General features: G+C 51.9%; 4 protein-coding genes across 7 annotated transcripts; 2 read left to right on the forward strand and 2 right to left on the reverse strand.

Annotated features, from left to right (window-relative positions):
- Positions 1 to 7: 7 nt before the first annotated feature.
- FAM229A (family with sequence similarity 229 member A) lies at positions 8 to 744 on the reverse strand. Its single transcript, XM_075774282.1, has 3 exons — positions 686 to 744; positions 432 to 569; positions 8 to 107 (listed from the first exon to the last, which is right to left on the reverse strand). Exons 1-3 carry the CDS (start codon positions 742 to 744, stop codon positions 8 to 10), a joined length of 297 nt encoding a protein of 98 aa, XP_075630397.1.
- A 13-nt stretch (positions 745 to 757) lies between these two features.
- Positions 758 to 2,148, forward strand: TSSK3 (testis specific serine kinase 3). The gene is made up of 2 exons (XM_010308504.2): positions 758 to 1,056; positions 1,430 to 2,148. Exons 1-2 carry the CDS (start codon positions 912 to 914, stop codon positions 2,089 to 2,091), a joined length of 807 nt encoding a protein of 268 aa, XP_010306806.2. The 5' UTR covers positions 758 to 911; the 3' UTR covers positions 2,092 to 2,148.
- Positions 2,149 to 2,401: 253 nt separating this feature from the next.
- Positions 2,402 to 10,302, reverse strand: BSDC1 (BSD domain containing 1). 4 transcript variants are annotated; one of them, XM_075773673.1, is made up of 11 exons: positions 10,163 to 10,302; positions 9,907 to 9,967; positions 9,048 to 9,176; positions 8,315 to 8,485; positions 8,151 to 8,205; positions 7,662 to 7,777; positions 7,193 to 7,273; positions 6,914 to 6,995; positions 6,183 to 6,722; positions 5,019 to 5,122; positions 2,402 to 4,429 (listed from the first exon to the last, which is right to left on the reverse strand). In XM_075773673.1, the coding sequence occupies exons 1-11, from the start codon at positions 10,171 to 10,173 to the stop codon at positions 4,397 to 4,399; spliced, it is 1,383 nt and encodes a 460-aa protein (XP_075629788.1). In that variant the 5' UTR covers positions 10,174 to 10,302; the 3' UTR covers positions 2,402 to 4,396. The 4 variants fall into 4 exon arrangements, with proteins under 4 accessions (XP_075629788.1, XP_075629790.1, XP_075629789.1 ...); XM_075773675.1 differs by having other exon boundaries at positions 9,060 to 9,176; positions 10,163 to 10,300; XM_075773674.1 differs by having other exon boundaries at positions 7,205 to 7,273; positions 10,163 to 10,300.
- A 244-nt stretch (positions 10,303 to 10,546) lies between these two features.
- Positions 10,547 to 14,999, forward strand: ZBTB8B (zinc finger and BTB domain containing 8B). The gene is made up of 3 exons (XM_010308061.2): positions 10,547 to 11,538; positions 14,181 to 14,359; positions 14,682 to 14,999. Exons 1-3 carry the CDS (start codon positions 10,593 to 10,595, stop codon positions 14,997 to 14,999), a joined length of 1,443 nt encoding a protein of 480 aa, XP_010306363.2. The 5' UTR covers positions 10,547 to 10,592.
- The last annotated feature ends 2,919 nt before the right edge of the window (positions 15,000 to 17,918 follow it).

Raw genomic sequence — 17,918 nt, forward strand, 5'->3', positions numbered from 1 at the left:
GGGGCCATCAAATGCGCGGCCTGCCGCTGCCTCCCGTGGCGATGAACACGTCAATGGGAACGTTGGGCAGCGTCAGGCAGTGGCTGCCGGGGCATCGCCGCAGCTGCCTGTGGGGAGAGAGCGGGGTGAGTCCAGCGGCACGGCAGGGAATGGCCTGACGTGAGCCGGCATGGCGCGGCATTGTCTGATACGGCACAGCACGGCATGGCACAGCACGGCACAGGACGCTGCCTGCCCTGACAAAGCCTGCCGGCAGCCGCAGGCAGAGCCTGTCCTGTCCCAGGGCAAGGAGGGGTTCGACCGTCAGACGCTTTCAGGAGCAAAATGAGCGGCATTTCCTGGAGCAGGAACCTGGTTGGTGTGATCGGGACACGGCGCGGCTGTGCCAGGTCCAGACCCTGTACCGCACAGGGTGTCCTGGACCCCCTTACCTTCCCACAGACCTCTCGGTGCCTACGGGCTCCTGCGTTTCGGGAGGCACAGCTGAGCTGGGACAGTCACCTGCCTCGATGGGGAACCTCCGAGCCTGCGGTGACTGCTGGGAGCTCATGTCCAGGCCCTGGATGTGTCTGACCGGAGAGGAGCGGGTGGGTGAGCCAGGCAAGCGGGGGCCCCCCAGCAATGGCAAAAGCACAGGGGAGCATGAGGGGACCCCAGCCAGCCCCGTGATGTCCGCACTGCCTACCCCAAGAGCCCCCACTCACCAAGAGGGCGTTTCAGCCTGTCCCCCACCTTGCTGCACATCCGCCACCTGACACGGTGTCGGCTACATCACAATGGCACCCTCGGGTTTTAAAAGGTTCCTCTGTGCCCCCCTGGGGTGCTGTGGGTGCTCCCGGGCGCCGAGATGCTGTTTTGAAGTTGCTGTGGGATGAAGTGAAGGAGTGAAGGGTCTCAACCCGGATTAGGACATGGAGGGGGTTTTGCTTGCCAATGGCTACCAGCTCGGCAGGACCATTGGGGAGGGGATGTACTCCAAAGTGAAGGAGGCTTTTTCCCAAAAGCACCAGAAGAAAGTGGCAATTAAAATAATTGATAAGAAGGAAAGCCCAGAAGGTAAGAGTTGACCCCAAAAGAGCTCCAGGCTGAGGCACTCTCCCTCCCTGGAGGCTTTTACTTCCCAGTAGAAATCTCATTTCCCAAACTCACTGCGTGCGAGCAGACGGGGGGGCGTGGGGATGCTGGGGGGATCCAGCAGAACAGCCCGGGAACCATGGCCTGAGGATCAGGACCTGTTCAGGTGGCTGCAAGGACAGCAAAGTGCTGGCAGAGCCCAGCATCCCCCCTCCACAAGCATCCCTCAGGGAATGGTGCCCCTGGTAAGGAACCAGGCACCCCAGGAACGACCTTCCCTCCCTCTGCCGAGTCCCAGAGGGGGCCAGCAGCTCGGGGACATCCCAGTGAGCAAACCCGTCTCCTCTCTTGGCAGAGTTTATTCAGAGATTCCTGCCCCGAGAGCTCCAGATCGTCACGCGCTTGGACCACAGGAACATCATCCATGTGCACGAGATGCTGGAGTCTGCGGAGGGGAAGATCTGCCTCGTGATGGAGCTGGCAGAAGACGGGGACATCTTTGACTACGTGCTCCGTGAGGGTCCCCTGCCCGAGCCCCATGCCAGGGCACTCTTCTGCCAGCTGGTCGAGGCCATCCGGTACTGCCACAGCTGCGGGGTGGCCCACCGCGACCTCAAATGCGAGAACGCCCTGCTGCAGGGCCACACCTTGAAGCTGACAGATTTTGGTTTCGCCAAGCTGCTCCCCAGGGACTGCAGGGAGCTGAGCTGGACCTTCTGCGGCAGCACGGCCTACGCAGCGCCCGAGGTGCTGCAGGGCATGCCCCACGACAGCCGTAAGGGCGATGTCTGGAGCATGGGCGTCATCCTCTATGTCCTGCTCTGTGCCCACCTGCCCTTTGACGACACCGACATCCCCAAGATGCTGCACCAGCAGCAGAAAGGCATCTCTGTCCCCAGGCACCTGGGGATCTCCAAGGAGTGCCAGAACCTCCTGAAAATGCTCCTGGAACCAGACATGACCCTGAGACCCTCCATCGAGGTGGTCAGCAGACACCCGTGGCTGACTAACCCCTGAGAGGGACTCACCCTGCTCTCCCCAAATGGAACAATTGTTTCTAAAATAATGATAAATTTGAAGGTCAGCATTTCCCATCTGTCCCAGCCCCACAGTATGGCAGAGACAAGGTCTGGTTCATACTCAGTCATTTTTATTGGCCGTCAGCAGTGGGGAACGGGGCAAGCCAGAGCTCCAAGCAGCTTGGGGCAGTGCAGATCCACCTTCCCCAGTTAAGCAAACCTCCCCTGAAGCAGGTGGGAGAAAGGGAAATTTAAAGCAGCCATCCCCATCCTGCCGGCAAAGGAAATGAGAACACCCGACACAGGCAGCGAGTCTGTAGAATTCCTTTAATTGCTGTTAACTGCAAGTTTGTAAAAGGTTTGGAGAAAGTCGTTACAAAACTACCAGCTGTTAGAATTGTTCCTGGTTTTCACCCCAGCTAGAAAAGGCTCAGGGAGATGCAGAATAGTTCAGAACAGAGAATATTGCACAGACAACCAAATGGTTAATTTGACTAAAGAGAAAAAAAGGGGGGGGAAAAAAAGTGACACAGATGAGAGCACTGCACCCTCAGAGCTCTGCTGCAGCCCAGGGATCCAGCAGCCACTTGTATCATCAAACCCCGAGGGAACGGGAACTCCCACGCCCTGACACCCCCACTGGTGTCACCTACCCACAACAGGTTTTCCCGCTACAGCTAAATTTGCGCCCAGGACAGGGTGAGGCTGCAGCACATTTCAGAGCTCTGCTGAGCCCGCTGCCCACCGAGCAGGAGGCGAGTTGTAGCTCAGTCTCCAGCCCTCGTAGGTTTTGCAGGACAGATGTGCTCTCACGTAAGCGCCCGATGTCACCGCTGCCACCAATCCACCTGTGTGGGCAGCTGCATTTGAGAATCTCCCCAAAGCGGGGGGGGGGGGGGGGAAGAAACCCAACAAGACCCAAACCTAAAACCCCAACTCTTCCAAGTGCACCTGGGTTAATGCTATCCAAAACCAGAAGGAAACCCAGAGCTCCGATGAAGCAGCCCTGGAAGGGGCAGGAGGACAAAGGTAGCACATATAAACCCACCACCCAAAAGGCCAGAGACAGCAGCGAGGGCTCTGTCCCTTTAGGATAGCTGTATATTAATTAGCAACATCCACTGAGGAGCATCTCGTGACATTAGAAGGGAACTGCCCCAAAAAGAGAGGCCGTGGGTCCAAAGGAATCATTGCAAGCAGTCACAGGGGGGCTTAAGTGAAAGAACTCAAGCGAGCACAGCGAGGCTGGAGACCCTGGTGGCCATGGGGCCCGGCACAGGTGGGACACGAGGCGGGGGCAGAGCAGGGGACAGACACGGTACCACCCACATGTGGGTGCTTCTGCCTCGGAGGTTAAAGCGGTGAGTGGGCCAGACAGGGGCTTCGCGAGGGCTGAACTGAGCACCGCAACAGAGGGGTTCTGCTCCCAGGGTGCCCCAAATCACCACCTGCCCAGAAGGGCTCAAGTGAGAGCAAGCCACAAGTACTTTGCTTGGAAAATGTAACGAGAAGTACACAAAACGCAGTAGAGGAAGGTAGTGCAGCTGCAAAGGGGGAAGCAGCAGGCCTTGGCTCCTCGAGGAGCTGCTGCTCTTGCAGCAGGAAATGGGAGTTTCCATTTAAAAAAAGCTCCCAAGACAAAAAGGCAGGCAGAAGCTCAGGGTTTGGCAGGGAGCTTGGCTCCTTCCAGCATGGCCTTTGGGTCAAAGCCACAAGCCAACTGCCTTCCTGTGCAGCAGAGTGGCACAGCAGAAAGGGCTTCTACTACAGCATCTCCAGCCCCTGGCCACTCGCTGCACAAGGGCTTTCTCCAGGGAAGGCCTGGCCAGCAGCGCGGAGCAGTAAGCGAGCGGGCACAGCTTGCATCCAAGAGCCTTTGAACTGCTGTACTGTAGATTACACACGCACACACACAAGCAATCAGCCAGCTGGCAGTCTGGTGGCACCAAACAATCCTGCCAGGTGTCCAAGTGCCCAGCTTGGCCCGGGGACCCCACACTGCATCGCATCTGCCTCTGCCCGACACTTTCGGGGCAGTCGGTTTTGGCTTGGCCAGTCTCTAGGACCTACTGAGAAGATGGGCTCTCTAGCAGCTAAGTGTACGAGTGAACTCCTGCTTCCTCCTCCTCCTCCTGGTCTGAAGGGGTCACTTGAGTTGCCCACAGGATTTAGCAGGAATGAAACTCCTCCAGCCTGGAACTGCAATCCCCAGCACAGTTACACAGAAAGGAACAGCCAGTCCGTGATTTAATTCACATTCGATGGTGGAAATGAGCCTGTGACACACACTGGAAGCAGGCGCTTTATTCCCAGTCTTCCCACTCTTCGTCTTCCAGCTGCAAACAAGAGTAACACCTCTCTGTTTGTTTCTGTAACTCAACAGCCATCTGTCAACAGATCCTCCTGGCCAGGGCACCCGAGTCAGCGCAAAGCTTGACATATCCCCATGCTCCCAACACCCTCACAGCAGGGATCTGCTTGCTCCATTTCCCTTAGGGAACCTGAACGCTCATCCCTCTTTAAGCACATCCAAACAGCCACTCTCTGCTCCAGCTCACACCCACGACTCCCACAGTGAGATCCCAAGCTAAGCCTGCGGCCCCAAAGAGCAAATCACACCTTTGAGAAGCCTCCTGCGAGCCGCTCTAGGCAGGCAGCTGCCTGCTGCAGCGCTGCCCTTCCAGGCCAGCAGCAGCCACATCTCGCCGAAACATGCAGCACAGCCCTGGCACCAGCACAGGGGCTGGAAGCGGGGCTCAAGCTGAGGGATTCGCCCTCTTGCTCTGAGGCACTGCAGCCTCTCTCCTCCTCCCGGGGAAGCACCCAGTGATGACAGAGCTCACGTAGCATCACCCCAAGGAGCTACCAATGGTTTCTGGGAGCAACCTTCTTGCCTGTTTGAGCGAGCACCTCCCCCTGACTCACCTCCCCAGACACTTCCACCTTCGAGAGCGCCAGCTGCACCTCCTCTTCAGTCATGTCCAAATCAAAGTCCTTTTCCCAGTCCTCGCTGATATCAGTGCTGGAGCCTGTAACCACAAACATCACGACTGAGCTGTCGGAGCAGCACATGTTCTCTGGACACTCTGGCCAAAACGCACAGCTGCCCAAGCAGGCCCGCAAAGCCCTGGCATGCACGAGGCTCAGATCTACTGCAGTCTGCCCAAGGAGAGGAAACCTCCCCCGTTCCCAAGAGCAGGCTGCTGGGCTGGCAGCTTGCTAACAGAGACTGAACTGCACTTCCCTCGCAGCAAGGGCCGGTTCAGAATAAGTGGGAGAGGTGAATGCTGAAACATGTTCTCCTCTGGCCTAGGAGAACTAGGATGTGTCACGCTTCAGTCACACAGAAAGTGCAACAGATAAGGAATAACAGGAGTGACTTAGATATGGAGACTGCCATAGTCCCCAACAGAAAGAACAACCTCCTGGAGCACAGGAGGAGCAGGGACACTCCCAGGGGTGATACGCAGAGGGAAGGAAACACTTTTCCTACACAGACCACAGCCTTGCCCCAGCACCCAGCAGGCCAGGGACCAAAGGTCCATCCTGTTCAGCCGACAGACTTTTGATTCCTTGTCTAATTTAATTCTGCTCACAGGCCCAGTTCATGATACTTGGCTACCTAGCTGGAGCTTTGGCTGCTTCCAGTGACTTTATAATCCTATAACCCACATAAGCGTTATTGTGGGAGACCTGCAGCAGGCTCTGCTGAAGGCAGAATCCCCTGCGGTGAAAGGTTTGTCGTATCAGCCAGAGCTGCAACACATCCCTCCTCAGGTCCTAGAGGAGTCTCACCCCGTTCCCCTGAGGGCGCAGCAGGAACAGGGCTCAGGCCAGAGCCAGCTGCAGCACCAGCCAGCAGCCTGCCCAGAGCAGATCGTCACCATCTGAAGTGACCAACTTGACCCTGCCCAACAGCACAAGGAATTGCTTCCACTTCAGTTCTGGCCATTAGATCTAACCTTCCTGGGTGATTTTGGCAAAACCCCTTTTCTCCTCCCCCATCATCACAAAATCGGAGCCCTTTCCCCCAAAGCTGCCACCCCCAGCAGGTGGTTTCCAGGCCCTGTGCCGACCCCACATACACACCTTTCTTGCCATTGTTGGAGGGAGTAGATTTCCCACTGTCCGAGTTCAGCTCAAAGACTCGTAGATCTGTTGGTCCCTCCTCTTTCAGAGTCTCTGTCCTGCCCTGGGCTTTGCTCTCCACCTCTTTGAGCTTCGTAACAGCCGGTTCTTCTGAGGATGCTGCCAACTCCCGGGCAGGTGCAGAAGGGTGACCAGGTTCTGGGGGCTTTGGCAGGGAGCTCTGCTCTTCTGAGGTGGCCTCCAGCAGCCTCTGGGAGACGTCTCTGGCCCCGGCTGGTTGTGCTCCAGTCTGTAGCTGTGCAGCAGGCACAGAGGGAGGGTTTGCAATCTGAGTCACAAGGGAGATGCTCTCACTGCTCTCAGAGGGGCTCCCCTCCGCTGGGGCCGGCTCCGGAGGGAGGACGGCCCAGCTTTCCTCTGAGGGTCCCTTCTGAGCAGTGGGGTGGCTTCCCTCCAGGGCTGCAGGGGCAGATTCTTTCTCTGCTGCTTCTGGAAATTTCACGTTTGCACAAGGCAGGGGTGACATCCCCAAGAACTCCTCTGTAGGAAGGCAGAAGAGAAGTGAGAGATGTTTCAGCAAGCGCAGCAGCAGCTGACAGTGCAGCAGGTTTGGCTACAGCTGGGCTGGGAGCTGAAATCTGTGAGAGCAAGGAGTAGCCACCACCCTCTCTAACTGAGACCTGCCAAGGTCTGCACAAGCCCTCCCGCAGATCCCCAACCATCCGACCCACCTTCATCCTCTTCCCAGGCCGGCTCCTCTTGGTGAATGCTCTGCTCCGCTCGCTGCTTCAGAGCCTCCCTCCGGGCTTCATCCTGCAGGGAATTCTGCGTCAGCAGCCGCTCACGTCCCCAGTCCCTTCTTCCCCCAGGCACTTCAGCGTCAGTGATAGGGAGGACACAGACAAGGCAGCCCAGATCCCTGCTTTTCCAGGAAAAGTATCTTCTCCCTCTTTGGTCTGCATTAGAGAGCTCCCTGGCTGGAGCACCCACCCCCTGGGGGAGGAACCCACCTCCTGACATACCTGCTCCAAGCGATGCACCTTATAGAAGTAGCGCTGCCAGAATTCAGAATGGGAAACAGCCACCGGGACCTGGCAGTGACACAGGAAACACCATGAGTCACTTCAGAGAGAGGGCTGCAGTTGCTGCCTTACTCCTCTCTCCTCCTGAGCCTCGCAACTACCCTCATAACCTGCGCAAGGCACCTGCATTTTCAGGTGCACAGACTCAGGACCAAGCCCCAGGTACGCATGGGAAGACACTCAGACACGCATCAGACAGCTAAAGAGGAACTTCTGTTTCAGGCCAGTGACAAACAAGCAGAGAAGAATAATACAATATGCCGCCTGATATCGCTGTGCCCGTTTGCCGTGCAACCACAATCCTAACACCAGCTCTGGGGCCCAAACAGCTCAGGGCTTCCCTGCACCAGATCCCAAGTCAGAACTTGCCCACTACAGGAGCCAGGAAAGGCCTTACCATTTTAGTGTAGAGAGCCCGGATGGAAGGGCTGGTTGCCAGCAGCTCTGCGATCTCCCCTTTCTTCTCCTCTAGGTTAAACTGAGAGAGCCAGGCCTCAAGGAGCTCAGCAGGGCCTGTACAGGACAAGCAGAGAGATAACCGTCCTCAGCACAAACAAGGCAGGAACAGTTTGGGGAAGCTTCGTTGGAAAGATGCTACAGACCAGACCAGCTGGGGTGAACAAGGGGCATAGAAGGAGGGAGACGTGGGTCTCTGAGCCCACCCCACGTCATGGGTCCTCTGCCAGCACAAGGGCACATAGCGCCAGCTGTAGTGGCAGTTTAAACTGGCCCAGCAATCTCCCAGTCTAAGCTAGTCTAAGCTGCAACACACAGATCTGCTCTCCATAAACAGTGACCCCATCTACAGTCGAGCCAGCACACTCCTGGCAAAAGGCTCCAGCCAATTCAGGATGGCCCACAGACCCCACGCCAAGCCCCCCCGTACCATCAGGTTCATTGCAGTAGGTGGCTGGGTCTGACTGGAGGCTGTAGAGGCGAGCCTGGAGGAGAAGGCACAGGGGCTGAGCCGTCAGCGGAGCGGCAGAGCCCCCAGAGAGCAGGGCTCGGGACTCCATGTCCCGGAGAGAAGCTCCAGAACGGGGCACTCACCTTGGCGCTGTCATAGGGCTCTGTGGTACCTGTGGGTGTTGCCATCAGTGTTATGACATCGCAGTCAATGGTCTTATCCGGAGAGGGAGCAAACGTGTCCGAGATGACACCCAGGAAGTCAGAGAGCCCTTTCCTCACCTTTTCTGTCGCACCTGAGGAACCTTCTGTCCTCTTGAAGAGAAAAAGCAGCACAGTGTAAGTAACAGTGCCTGCAGCAGCAGGACAAGTCTCAGTCTGTTCTGGATAGGTTTTCCTTTAAGGAAGCAGGATGTCTCTGCCTACAAAAAAGTGCTGAGGCAGCGACTGTGTGGCCAGGGCTGGGCCAGAAGGGTGTGGGGGCAGGCACCAGCCTCAGGTGGCTGTGGGGGAAGGACACAGCCAGGTTCGTGGACTGGCTGGTCTAGGGGTTGGACCGTCATAGCAGCAGCTGTGCAGGGCTAAGGCTGACAGCTTGTGCGGAGATCTGATGTCATACTACAGCGACACCGCCAGCATCCCACCTACACGGCACACAGGGAGAGGGAAAGCACAGGGAACCTTTCCCCACGCTTCTCCAGAGGTTCCTCACCACTACAGCAAGGAAATCCCACACAGTGCTCGGCACCAAACCTGCACCGGGGAGAAAATCTGAAACCTGAAGCTCATGGTTATATGCTGGGGTTTGTTCAGAGGATCGTGTCCTCTTATTCATCCCCTGCTTTGCTTTCTGCAACAAGAATCCCAGCTCTCTTACTCCTATACTCACTGCCAGCTTGTCCTTGACCACACTGGCCGTAGCAGCGATAGTGCAAGCTGTGTCATGCTGCACTACTTGAGTGAACTCAGCCAGGTCCCGTTTCATGAATTCCAAAGCTTCTGTGGACTGTAAGAAGACAACAGATAGACTGTGTAATCTTTTTGCTCTCCCACAAAGCCACAGTCACTCTGGGAACACCTGGCACATTACCAAGATTAAAGTGTGAGAGCCTTTAACCCAGCTGAGCCCTCACCCCAACTCATGCAACGGGTAAGACTGTGATAACCAGAATTACAACAGGAAACAGCTATGCCCAAAACATGTTACAGTGGGGTTTTTCTAAGCTAAAATAGGAAAAATACATGTTAGGAAAAGTCTTGTTCTGAGATTTGTGCATAATTAACAATGCTGTCACAGGCAGGAAGTTACACCTCAGAAACCAATGCTGCAAGCACGTACCCTCCCTGCCCAGGTGGTGATTTTCACATCGACAGAGACCAAAGCTGCTTCCCCGAGCCGTAAGATCCCAGCGCAGCGGTCAGGTCCCCGGCTCCCTGAGCTATCACAAATTCATCCGAAATCCCTCCACACGCACCGATCAGTCCCCTTCCCGGGGTCACGGGCTGCGCGACAGCCGCACACCCCGCCGGGCGCCAGGCAGTCGCTACGGCCAGGCTCGGAAGGCATCAGAGCCGTTGCTTACAAAGCCCACGGCCCAGCACAGCGGGGAGCGCGATGCAGCGCTCGCGGGGAGCCGGCCAGCGCCGCGGCTCCCTCAGCCCACCGACCCCTGGGCAGCGGGTCCCGGGGCCGCCCGCAGGCCCGTCCCATCCCGTCCCGTCCCGTCCCGTCCTACCTTCTCCTTGACGGCTTGGTAGCTCTGCTGCAGCCAGCTCCGCCACCAGCCCGCGTCCTCCCTGCCACGGGACACGCGCGTCAGGCGGGCCGGGCCCCACCAGAGCCGGGCTCGTACCCTGCCCGCTCTCCCCCTGGCCTGGCCTGGCCTGGCCTGGCCCGGCCCGGCCCGGCCCGGCCCGGCCCAGCCCAGCCCAGCCCAGCCTGCGGCCCAGGCCCCGCCGCCCCCCCCGGCCCCTCAGCGGTACCGAACTCACCCTTCCGCCATCTTGGCAGCCTGACGTCACCAATATTTACCGACCCCTCACCCCGCAGGCCCCGCCCCCGCGGGCCGTGCCTCCCCGTGACGCCACTTCCTTCTCCTCCTCCCGGAGGGCGGCCGGCGGTACGGTGGCCGGGCGGGACCGGCGGTGAGGGGCTGAGCGGCCCTCGGCGCGGGGCGGGGGTCGCGTTCCGGGGGACGCCCGGTACCGGGAAGGAAGAACCTCCGGGGCCGGGGGGGGGGGTAGGGTGTCTGCGCGGCGGGGAGGTGGCGCGGCCCCTCCCGGCCCCTCCGGCGCCCAGGAGCTCCCCGCGGCCCTGGGGAGAGGCTGGCGGGAGGCGGCGGGTCGGCGGGAGCCCTCCTGAGCCCTCCTGAGCCCTCCTGCTGACGGTGCCTTCTCGTCGGCCCTGGCAGCGGCGGGAGCGATGGAGATGCAGTCGTACTACACCAAGCTTCTGGGGGAGCTCAACGAGCAACGCAAGAGGGACTTCTTCTGCGACTGCAGCATTATCGTGGAGGGGAGGATCTTCAAAGCGCACAAAAACATTTTGTTCGCCAACAGCGGCTATTTCCGAGCGCTGCTGATTCACTACATCCAAGACAGCGGACGCCACAGCACCGCCTCTCTGGACATCGTCACCTCGGAGGCCTTCTCCATCATCCTAGACTTCCTTTATTCCGGGAAGCTAGATCTCTGCGGGGAAAATGTTATCGAGGTGATGTCTGCGGCTAGCTATTTGCAGATGACCGATGTGGTCAACTTCTGCAAAACATATATAAGGTCGTCGTTAGATATTTGCAGGAAAATAGAGAGAGAAGCCGCTTTCTATCAGGCTGATAGCGGGAGCGCTAGCTCTGCGAGAGAGGGCACCTCGTACGGCTCAAAGAGCCAGTGCTCTGCCTCTGTCTCTTCCCTGCAGGAAAAGGAAAGGATTTTGGATTGCCAGAGAGATCCTCCCTGCGGTGAGTGCAGCAGCTGCCATCCCCTGGAGCTTGTGGTCAGAGACCCCACGAGCAGCGACTCTCCAGACGATGCCAATTCTTCGCTGCCCAAGGGGGTGGAACCCAAAGTAGAGTTTGACTCGGACGAAGTAGAGGTAGAAGTGGGTGAACGGCTGCCGCAGTATCCGACTCCGTTGTCCCTTGAGCAGATGGAAGAGGGGCTGCACGGCGGGCAGGCGATGGACCTGGCCTGCAATAACTATCACATGAAACAATTCCTAGAGGCCCTGTTGCGCAACAGCTCAGCTCAGAGAAAGGATGATGTGGTTCATCACTTTGTCCGGGGCTTTGAGGGTAGGCCAGAGGATGCAGGGGTAGCCATGAGTTCCATGATGGACATTCACAGCGACTGGTATGGTGAGGACACAGGTGAGAGGACTCGGGGGGTGTAGTCTGTGCAATTGAGGAGGAAACTGCTTAGTTGTGCGACTTCCTTTGTTACTCTCGTTCTTGTTCAGGAATATATTGCTGAATATTATGCCGTAGCAAAATAAACTATTGTTCTGGACTTCAAAAGAAAGCTGTACTCATTTATTCAGTGCAGCACTTGGGAGGTAAGTATTTCTGACAGCTTTTACAGTCTATTTGCAACAGATCCTGGAGCTTGGTATTGGTGATGCTGCTTTAATAAACAATCTCATTTGGGACCTTGTTGAATGGCAGGCGAATTTTTAAAATGAATCTTCCTCTCGTGACGTTAATGTTATAAAGAGGAATCGGAAAGATAAGTTGAGCTGCCACAAGAGGGATCTGCTGTCGAACCCGGCAGACCAGAAGTAACTTACTCCACTGGAGCTCCTGCCAGCTCATCGGCTGCTGGAGGATAGTCTGTTTGCTCACTCTTACTTTGAACTTTGAAAGGGCAGAAATCAGTTTTATTCAATACTGAGTGATCCCTAGAAATTCTTTAAGAGCACTGAAAGCTTTAAACTCTGTGGTATTGCAGAAAGACGAGACTTAACTTTTACATCTAGAGGCAAACTCGCTTTTCAGCTGCTGGTCACCCGGGGTTCTGCTGCTTTCGCAAGCCCAGCACCTGGCGGGATGTCTTGCACTGGCAGGAATGTCTCCCAGCTGCAATGTCAGGGACCTGGAGGAGGAGAAGATCGTGTCCATGTGCATTTCTCCTGAAGTGGAAAATAAGGATTTGGGCATTTTATCTGCTTACGGTAATGTCGGCGCACAACTTGCCTCGGCCAGACTGCCTTACGAAGATGGGAGGTGACTGACAAACCAAGTGCCGTCGTTCAGGATGTGACAAATGGAATAATGGTGTGGGCCACAGAGAGGAGATCTTTTACTGAATGTTCTACTCTAGATAGCAAGCTTACATTCGTGTCATTGCAGCTCAAGCATGCATGTGTGATCTTAAAGTCCATACACCCAATATTATCTCTCACTGCTTTAAATTAAGGAATCCGATAAAATCACAAATCCAGTCTTACAGTCACCAAAAGATGAAAGTTATGGGAACAGAGTGCTGTCACCAGATCATGCTGATGGCTTTTGACATGTAGCGAGGCAAAAGCATCTAACACACCAATGTGGCTTACTTTTTTCCCCTCTTTAAAATCCTCAGAGTGTTACTGAATCATTAAAAGGGACATGGTTCTAGAATTTGATGGAGAACATCAGGTGTTATGACAACATATTAGAAATGTTAATGGTAGGTGTGCTTTAAATAGTGGGGAAAACCCACCAAACTTTGCATTCTTCTATTTCTCTGCTAAAACTGGACAGTGTAAGCATTTAGTAGAATGGTAGTATCTCTTCTCAGCTTTTAGTGCTCCCGCTACCGTAAGAATTTTCACAAGACAGCAGGAATGAGAAATGCAAAGCCTTGATAAAGGAACAGCGCTCTTGTGCATTCAGGCTGACAGATGAGATAAATACCACTTGCTTTCAAGTGTCCACGTCTGTTCCAGTCATCCTGGTCCCCTTCCCAGCTGATGGAGGGTAAACAGGCACCTCTAGAGAGCCTGGAAGCAAGGCAGGGCTAAGAACTGCTTTTCTTTTTTTAAACGGAGCTCTAAATGTCCAGCAGGGATTAGCAGTACTCGGGAAGGTCCAAAATTAGGTGAGATAAGTCACACATTAATACTAGACACTCCTTTTTTTTTTTTTTTTTTTTTTTTTTTAGTGCAAGGAATGTTCTACAGCTCCACCTCCTTTGGTGTAACTGTTAATGCAAACACTTTCCCGAATCAGTACCTGAAACAGGGAAAACTAATCTTTTAGTATAACATCTCAACCTTTATGTTGGAAAGGAAGCTCGTATCTGGGCTGACACTGAAAAGCTTGGCAATTCCCATGTAAAATGTGATCTTCAAATTTAATTCTCTTTGCATCTGACTTCATAAATTACATATTACTTGTGTGTATATAGTATGGTTTTAGGAAAAGTAAAATATCAGCAAATGTATTGGAGTCCTTCATCTTGTTATTACCAATAGAAAGGCTAAAGTGAATGGCAGTAGAAGCAAGCATTCATTTTTTTTGATGGGTTCCTCGCATCTAAATTTATGCACATTGTAAAAGCATATGGGAAACATTGCACAGTATACTTCTACCTGTAATTTGTGTTAAAGATTTTAGTTTCTAATGCTGTTTAATGCTAATGGTACGTTTAGGAGAAAAAAAAAAAAAAGAAAGTAGGAAACTTTCTATGGCTGAGATAGTGCAGAGACCCCACTGCACTAAAAGCAAATTTTGGGCACTTAATTAAATGGCTTCTTAAAGTAAAATTTATTTGTTTTTCTGTTGTGAGCCAACTCCCTTAGAGTATCAGCTGTGTAAGTATAGGCAAGCTGATTTTCAAGGGACTGGATCATCTGCAGCTGCATGAATGTCTTCTGAAATTACACAACCTACAGAAATTCCAGGTAAGCCAAACACAAAAAGAGGGGAAAGTCAATTATCTTGACTCAGATGTGCAGCAAGGAGGATATGAAGCCAACACAGCTAATGTTGGTGAACTGCCTGGTCTAACGCGTTGTGTTTTCTTTCAAAAGGTGATGTGTTAGTTGTGCCAATCAAGCTTCACAAATGTCCGTTCTGTCCCTACACGGCTAAACAGAAAGGAATACTAAAACGGCACATTCGCTCTCACACAGGCGAGAGACCATATCCCTGTGAGACGTGCGGGAAACGTTTCACTCGGCAGGAACACCTTCGGAGTCACGCTTTAAGTGTAAGTTTGAAAGACTATCAGTAAATTTTTTAAAGTTTTTGGTGTTTCCCAGTCGTATTTCCCAAAATATGTTGGACAAAATGATTGTTGCCAACGTGAGAGAAACTTCTCCAATACTAAGTTTAGGCTACTGGTATGTTCATTAGTACTTATGTAGACCCAAATGTTTTTATTGCTGGAAATGTGATGGGATCATCTGCCCTTTAGCTTCAGCGTAGATGTTTTTCTCTTCTAGGATTAAATGCAAAGCAGCACCCCAGAAGGAGCTAAAGCAAGAAGGCAGATTGCCTTTTTTACCATAATGTTTTATTTTTAACTTCAGGTGCATCGATCGAACAAGCCGATTATCTGTAAAGGTTGCAGGAGAACGTTCACGAGTAGCCTGTCTCAAGGATTACGACGCTTTGGCTTGTGCGACAGCTGCACTTGCGTGACCACTACACACGAGGACTCGATGCCCATTAACCTCAGCCTAATGGAACCTTCATCAGAAGGCCAAGAGAAGGGGGATGCGGATAACGATTGGCCCATATATGTGGAGTCTGGAGAGGAGAACGATCCCGCTGATGATGATGATGCCGATGGTGATGACAAGCAGGAAATCCACAGGAGCTTGTCAGACCGAGAAACACTTATGTAGCAGTGCGAGGAGAGTGGGAGGATTTAAAGTGTCTCCCTGGCAGTGGTCGGTCTGCAATGGAAAACTGTGTATTTGCCCAATTAGTGAGACTGTGCTGGTTTTTATTATTCTGTTTTTTAATAGAAGAGTAGGGAGAATTGGAATTTTTAATACTTTTAAGTTTTCAGTGCTGTGCACCAGAAATCTGTGAAGAATCTTCTGTCTGGGGTTCACAGAGGTTACACTTGAGCAATTTCCAGTGGTGTCTCTGCCTTCTAGTTTTGATTTTGCAGGTGGAACATTTCTGTTTTGTTTTGATAACAGGTTTCTTCAAATAATGCTGTCATGGTCCTTAATCCCAGATCTGAAAGGGGCACCATCTTCTCTCTGAAGATTACATGAAAAGAAATGTAGTTTTCATCCATTGCCTTGGGACTTTTCTAAACTAAGTTGTGATCCTTCTGTATTAGGACACTGTTATCTGAAGTGTAAACCTTAAGTGTTTGCTTAGACTGGATTCGGCCTGGAAACCAGGACAGACAAACCAGGATAGCAAAAATATGCTGCTGCTGCAGGCATAGACAGTAAGAATAAATATCTTTCATGTGTCCTTAATTGCAGGTATTTAGAGAATGAGTTTCTCTTTCTGAATTGTTTTTACTACATCTTCCTCTCTGAAGAGCTCAGACTACAGATCTTCAGATGTGTCTTTAATGTCAGTTTGACATTAGCAGCTTTGGCTTAAGAAATAATTAAGCACACATTATGGTGGCTAGTGTCCTGGTCTCTCAGTTTAGACTAAACAAACTGCCCAATTTTCTTCAGCTTTTTACAGTAGAAGTTAAAAGCTGTCAATCAGGGTACTTGGGAATTCTGATTCTAGTGATTAAATAGCCAGATTGACAGCTGATGTAGCTGAGGAGCAGTTAAATATCCATGTCTGAGCTATGCATATCAAACAGCTCTAAATACTCCTTTCGAAACAATTGGGTAGGAAATCTCAGAAATTTTTACTAGCCTCTTTGTATGCAAATCCTTTTCTTTTACTGTATTTTCTTTTAGTCTTTGGTGATCCTTCTCACGGTTTATGTTGTCATGTGAATTTATCCAAGTACTGTTTTATTTTTTTTTTAAAACCTCTTCAGTGCGGACCTCATGTTTCTTTGCTGGGATAGATAAAGGTTGGCTTCCAAAGGAGGTGAGATTTTTTCACCTTTCCAGTACCAAGTTGATATAAGCTATCAAAAAACCAAGCTGGGAAGCTTTAGAAGAAAACGCACCACCAAGAGAAAGCCTGTTTGCTTATAGGTAACCTACTGTTTCCTAATGAAGAGACAAAACTGAAATATACTGTGAAATAAGACTGTTAATGCTTCTTTACTATGTTGTTCATAAGTGTTTCATGAAAAGGCAAATTGTTTGAGCCTGTCTAGCTGGAGTAAGTGCTAGATCAGAAGCCTGTAGACGGACATGGCTGACAAGGGATGAGCAGTTCCTCCCACTTAACAAGACAGTGCTTCTGGAAGTTTTTAGTGTAAAGACTTTACACTTGGCAAACATTAGATGGAACCTAAAAAAACAGAGAGCCCTCTGATTTAACCAGTTGGGGTTTTATTGCATACCTTGTGCTTTTATTTTACATACTGAAAAAAAACAATTCAGCTTCTCTATCTGCTTCATCCTACAGTGAAACAGTAGTCCTATAGTGATGTCGCAATTTACTTGTGAGAGGCGATATCACAACTGCAGTTAAGAACTCATTGCCAGAGCAAGTAGGATGAGGAAAGAAGAAACAAGCTTCTTTTTAAACAAGTCTTTTTACCTTCCACTGTTTTCATGAATTGCTAGTAAAGAGACTTATTTTGAAATGGTCTGGTCTAAGATCTTGACGAGTGCCACCTTCGCAAGAAGATGCTGGCATCACGTGCTACGTTTATTTTCTGTAACTTAAGTTGCATAAGCTTTCAGTGGTCCCTATTCCAGATCATCTGTAAATCTGAGTTTGTGGTAGCTGAACAGTATCATAGTGACACAAATCATCATAGAAAAACAATGCTGGGACAAGATCTTTTAAAAAATTCATGGCTTTATTGCCCCTATTTTAGTAATCTAGATTAAGACCATCAAAGAGACAACTCATGTCGATGCCAGATTTGGAGCTGAGCTCCTTTGAAAATCCTGCTGTGGTTTTGGGTCCTTAGCACTTTTGAAAATCTGAGCAAAACGTGGCCTTGGAAATCATGCCAGCAAGTTTGAAAATGCCACCTCCAGCCTACCAGGGCGAGTCTTTTGGGCTACTGCCCTATTTTTCTTGAGTATGCCCAACATCAGAGGGCATTTTTTTTTTTGTATCTGCTTATCTGATAAAGGAAGAACTTTTGTGTGTGAGAACACCTGAAAGAGAGTCACTAGATCTGTGTTTGTTAGGAGACTGACTTGCTAATGGCTGTGGAGTAAGAATGTAAATAGGAATCCAAAAGGATATTTAGTTACCAGGCATCCCAATTTTTGGTCATTCTAGCATGAAGATGCCACCTCGTTGTAAATATTGGTAGAGGCCACTAGATATGGAATATCAGCTGAGTGTGGTTCTGGCTAGTGCGCCACAATTAAACTGCCAGAAGATTTAGCTTCTCATACGGCTGAGCCGTGCTGAGGTGCAGGCTAGCGAACTCTGAAACTGTGAAGACATTCGGAGTGGGGAAAATGAACCTCTTGCGAAAGTCGGTGTGTAGTAAGAGCTGCAGGAATGACTGCAGAGACCTTCAGCGATTTTTCTTCAACCTTTTTTTTGGTCTTAGAGATTGTTCTTGTGTGTCTTGTGCATAGAGAATGGAGCTGTGTTAAGGTTTGTGTAACACTGGGTAAGGGGTGCGGGTGGGGGGTACGCCGGTCCCGTTCCAGGTTGAAAGTGACCACCAAAATCGATGTTTCCTGTTG

The sequence above is a fragment of the Balearica regulorum genome, chromosome 22 (assembly GCF_011004875.1).
Source record: "Balearica regulorum gibbericeps isolate bBalReg1 chromosome 22, bBalReg1.pri, whole genome shotgun sequence".
Lineage (NCBI taxonomy): Eukaryota > Metazoa > Chordata > Aves > Gruiformes > Gruidae > Balearica > Balearica regulorum.

Excerpts from the sequence above, each read along its gene's own strand:
- FAM229A (XM_075774282.1), bottom strand. The coding sequence starts at position 744 with ATGTGCAGCAAGGTGGGGGACAGGCTGAAACGCCCTCTTGGTGAGTGG. Across the intron at positions 570-685 it reads GGTGAGTGGGGGCTCTTGGG|ACACATCCAGGGCCTGGACA; the intron begins GTAGGCAGTGCG and ends CTCTCCGGTCAG. Across the intron at positions 108-431 it reads ACCGAGAGGTCTGTGGGAAG|GCAGCTGCGGCGATGCCCCG; the intron begins GTAAGGGGGTCC and ends CTCTCCCCACAG.
- TSSK3 (XM_010308504.2), top strand. The coding sequence starts at position 912 with ATGGAGGGGGTTTTGCTTGCCAATGGCTACCAGCTCGGCAGGACCATT. Across the intron at positions 1,057-1,429 it reads TAAGAAGGAAAGCCCAGAAG|AGTTTATTCAGAGATTCCTG; the intron begins GTAAGAGTTGAC and ends CTCTCTTGGCAG.
- BSDC1 (XM_075773673.1), bottom strand. Across the intron at positions 9,177-9,906 it reads ACCAAGCCGTCAAGGAGAAG|TCCACAGAAGCTTTGGAATT; the intron begins GTAGGACGGGAC and ends GTCTTCTTACAG. Across the intron at positions 4,430-5,018 it reads AGGTGGAAGTGTCTGGGGAG|CTGGAAGACGAAGAGTGGGA; the intron begins GTGAGTCAGGGG and ends TCTTGTTTGCAG.
- ZBTB8B (XM_010308061.2), top strand. The coding sequence starts at position 10,593 with ATGGAGATGCAGTCGTACTACACCAAGCTTCTGGGGGAGCTCAACGAG. Across the intron at positions 11,539-14,180 it reads CTGGTATGGTGAGGACACAG|GTGATGTGTTAGTTGTGCCA; the intron begins GTGAGAGGACTC and ends TTCTTTCAAAAG. Across the intron at positions 14,360-14,681 it reads TTCGGAGTCACGCTTTAAGT|GTGCATCGATCGAACAAGCC; the intron begins GTAAGTTTGAAA and ends TTTTAACTTCAG.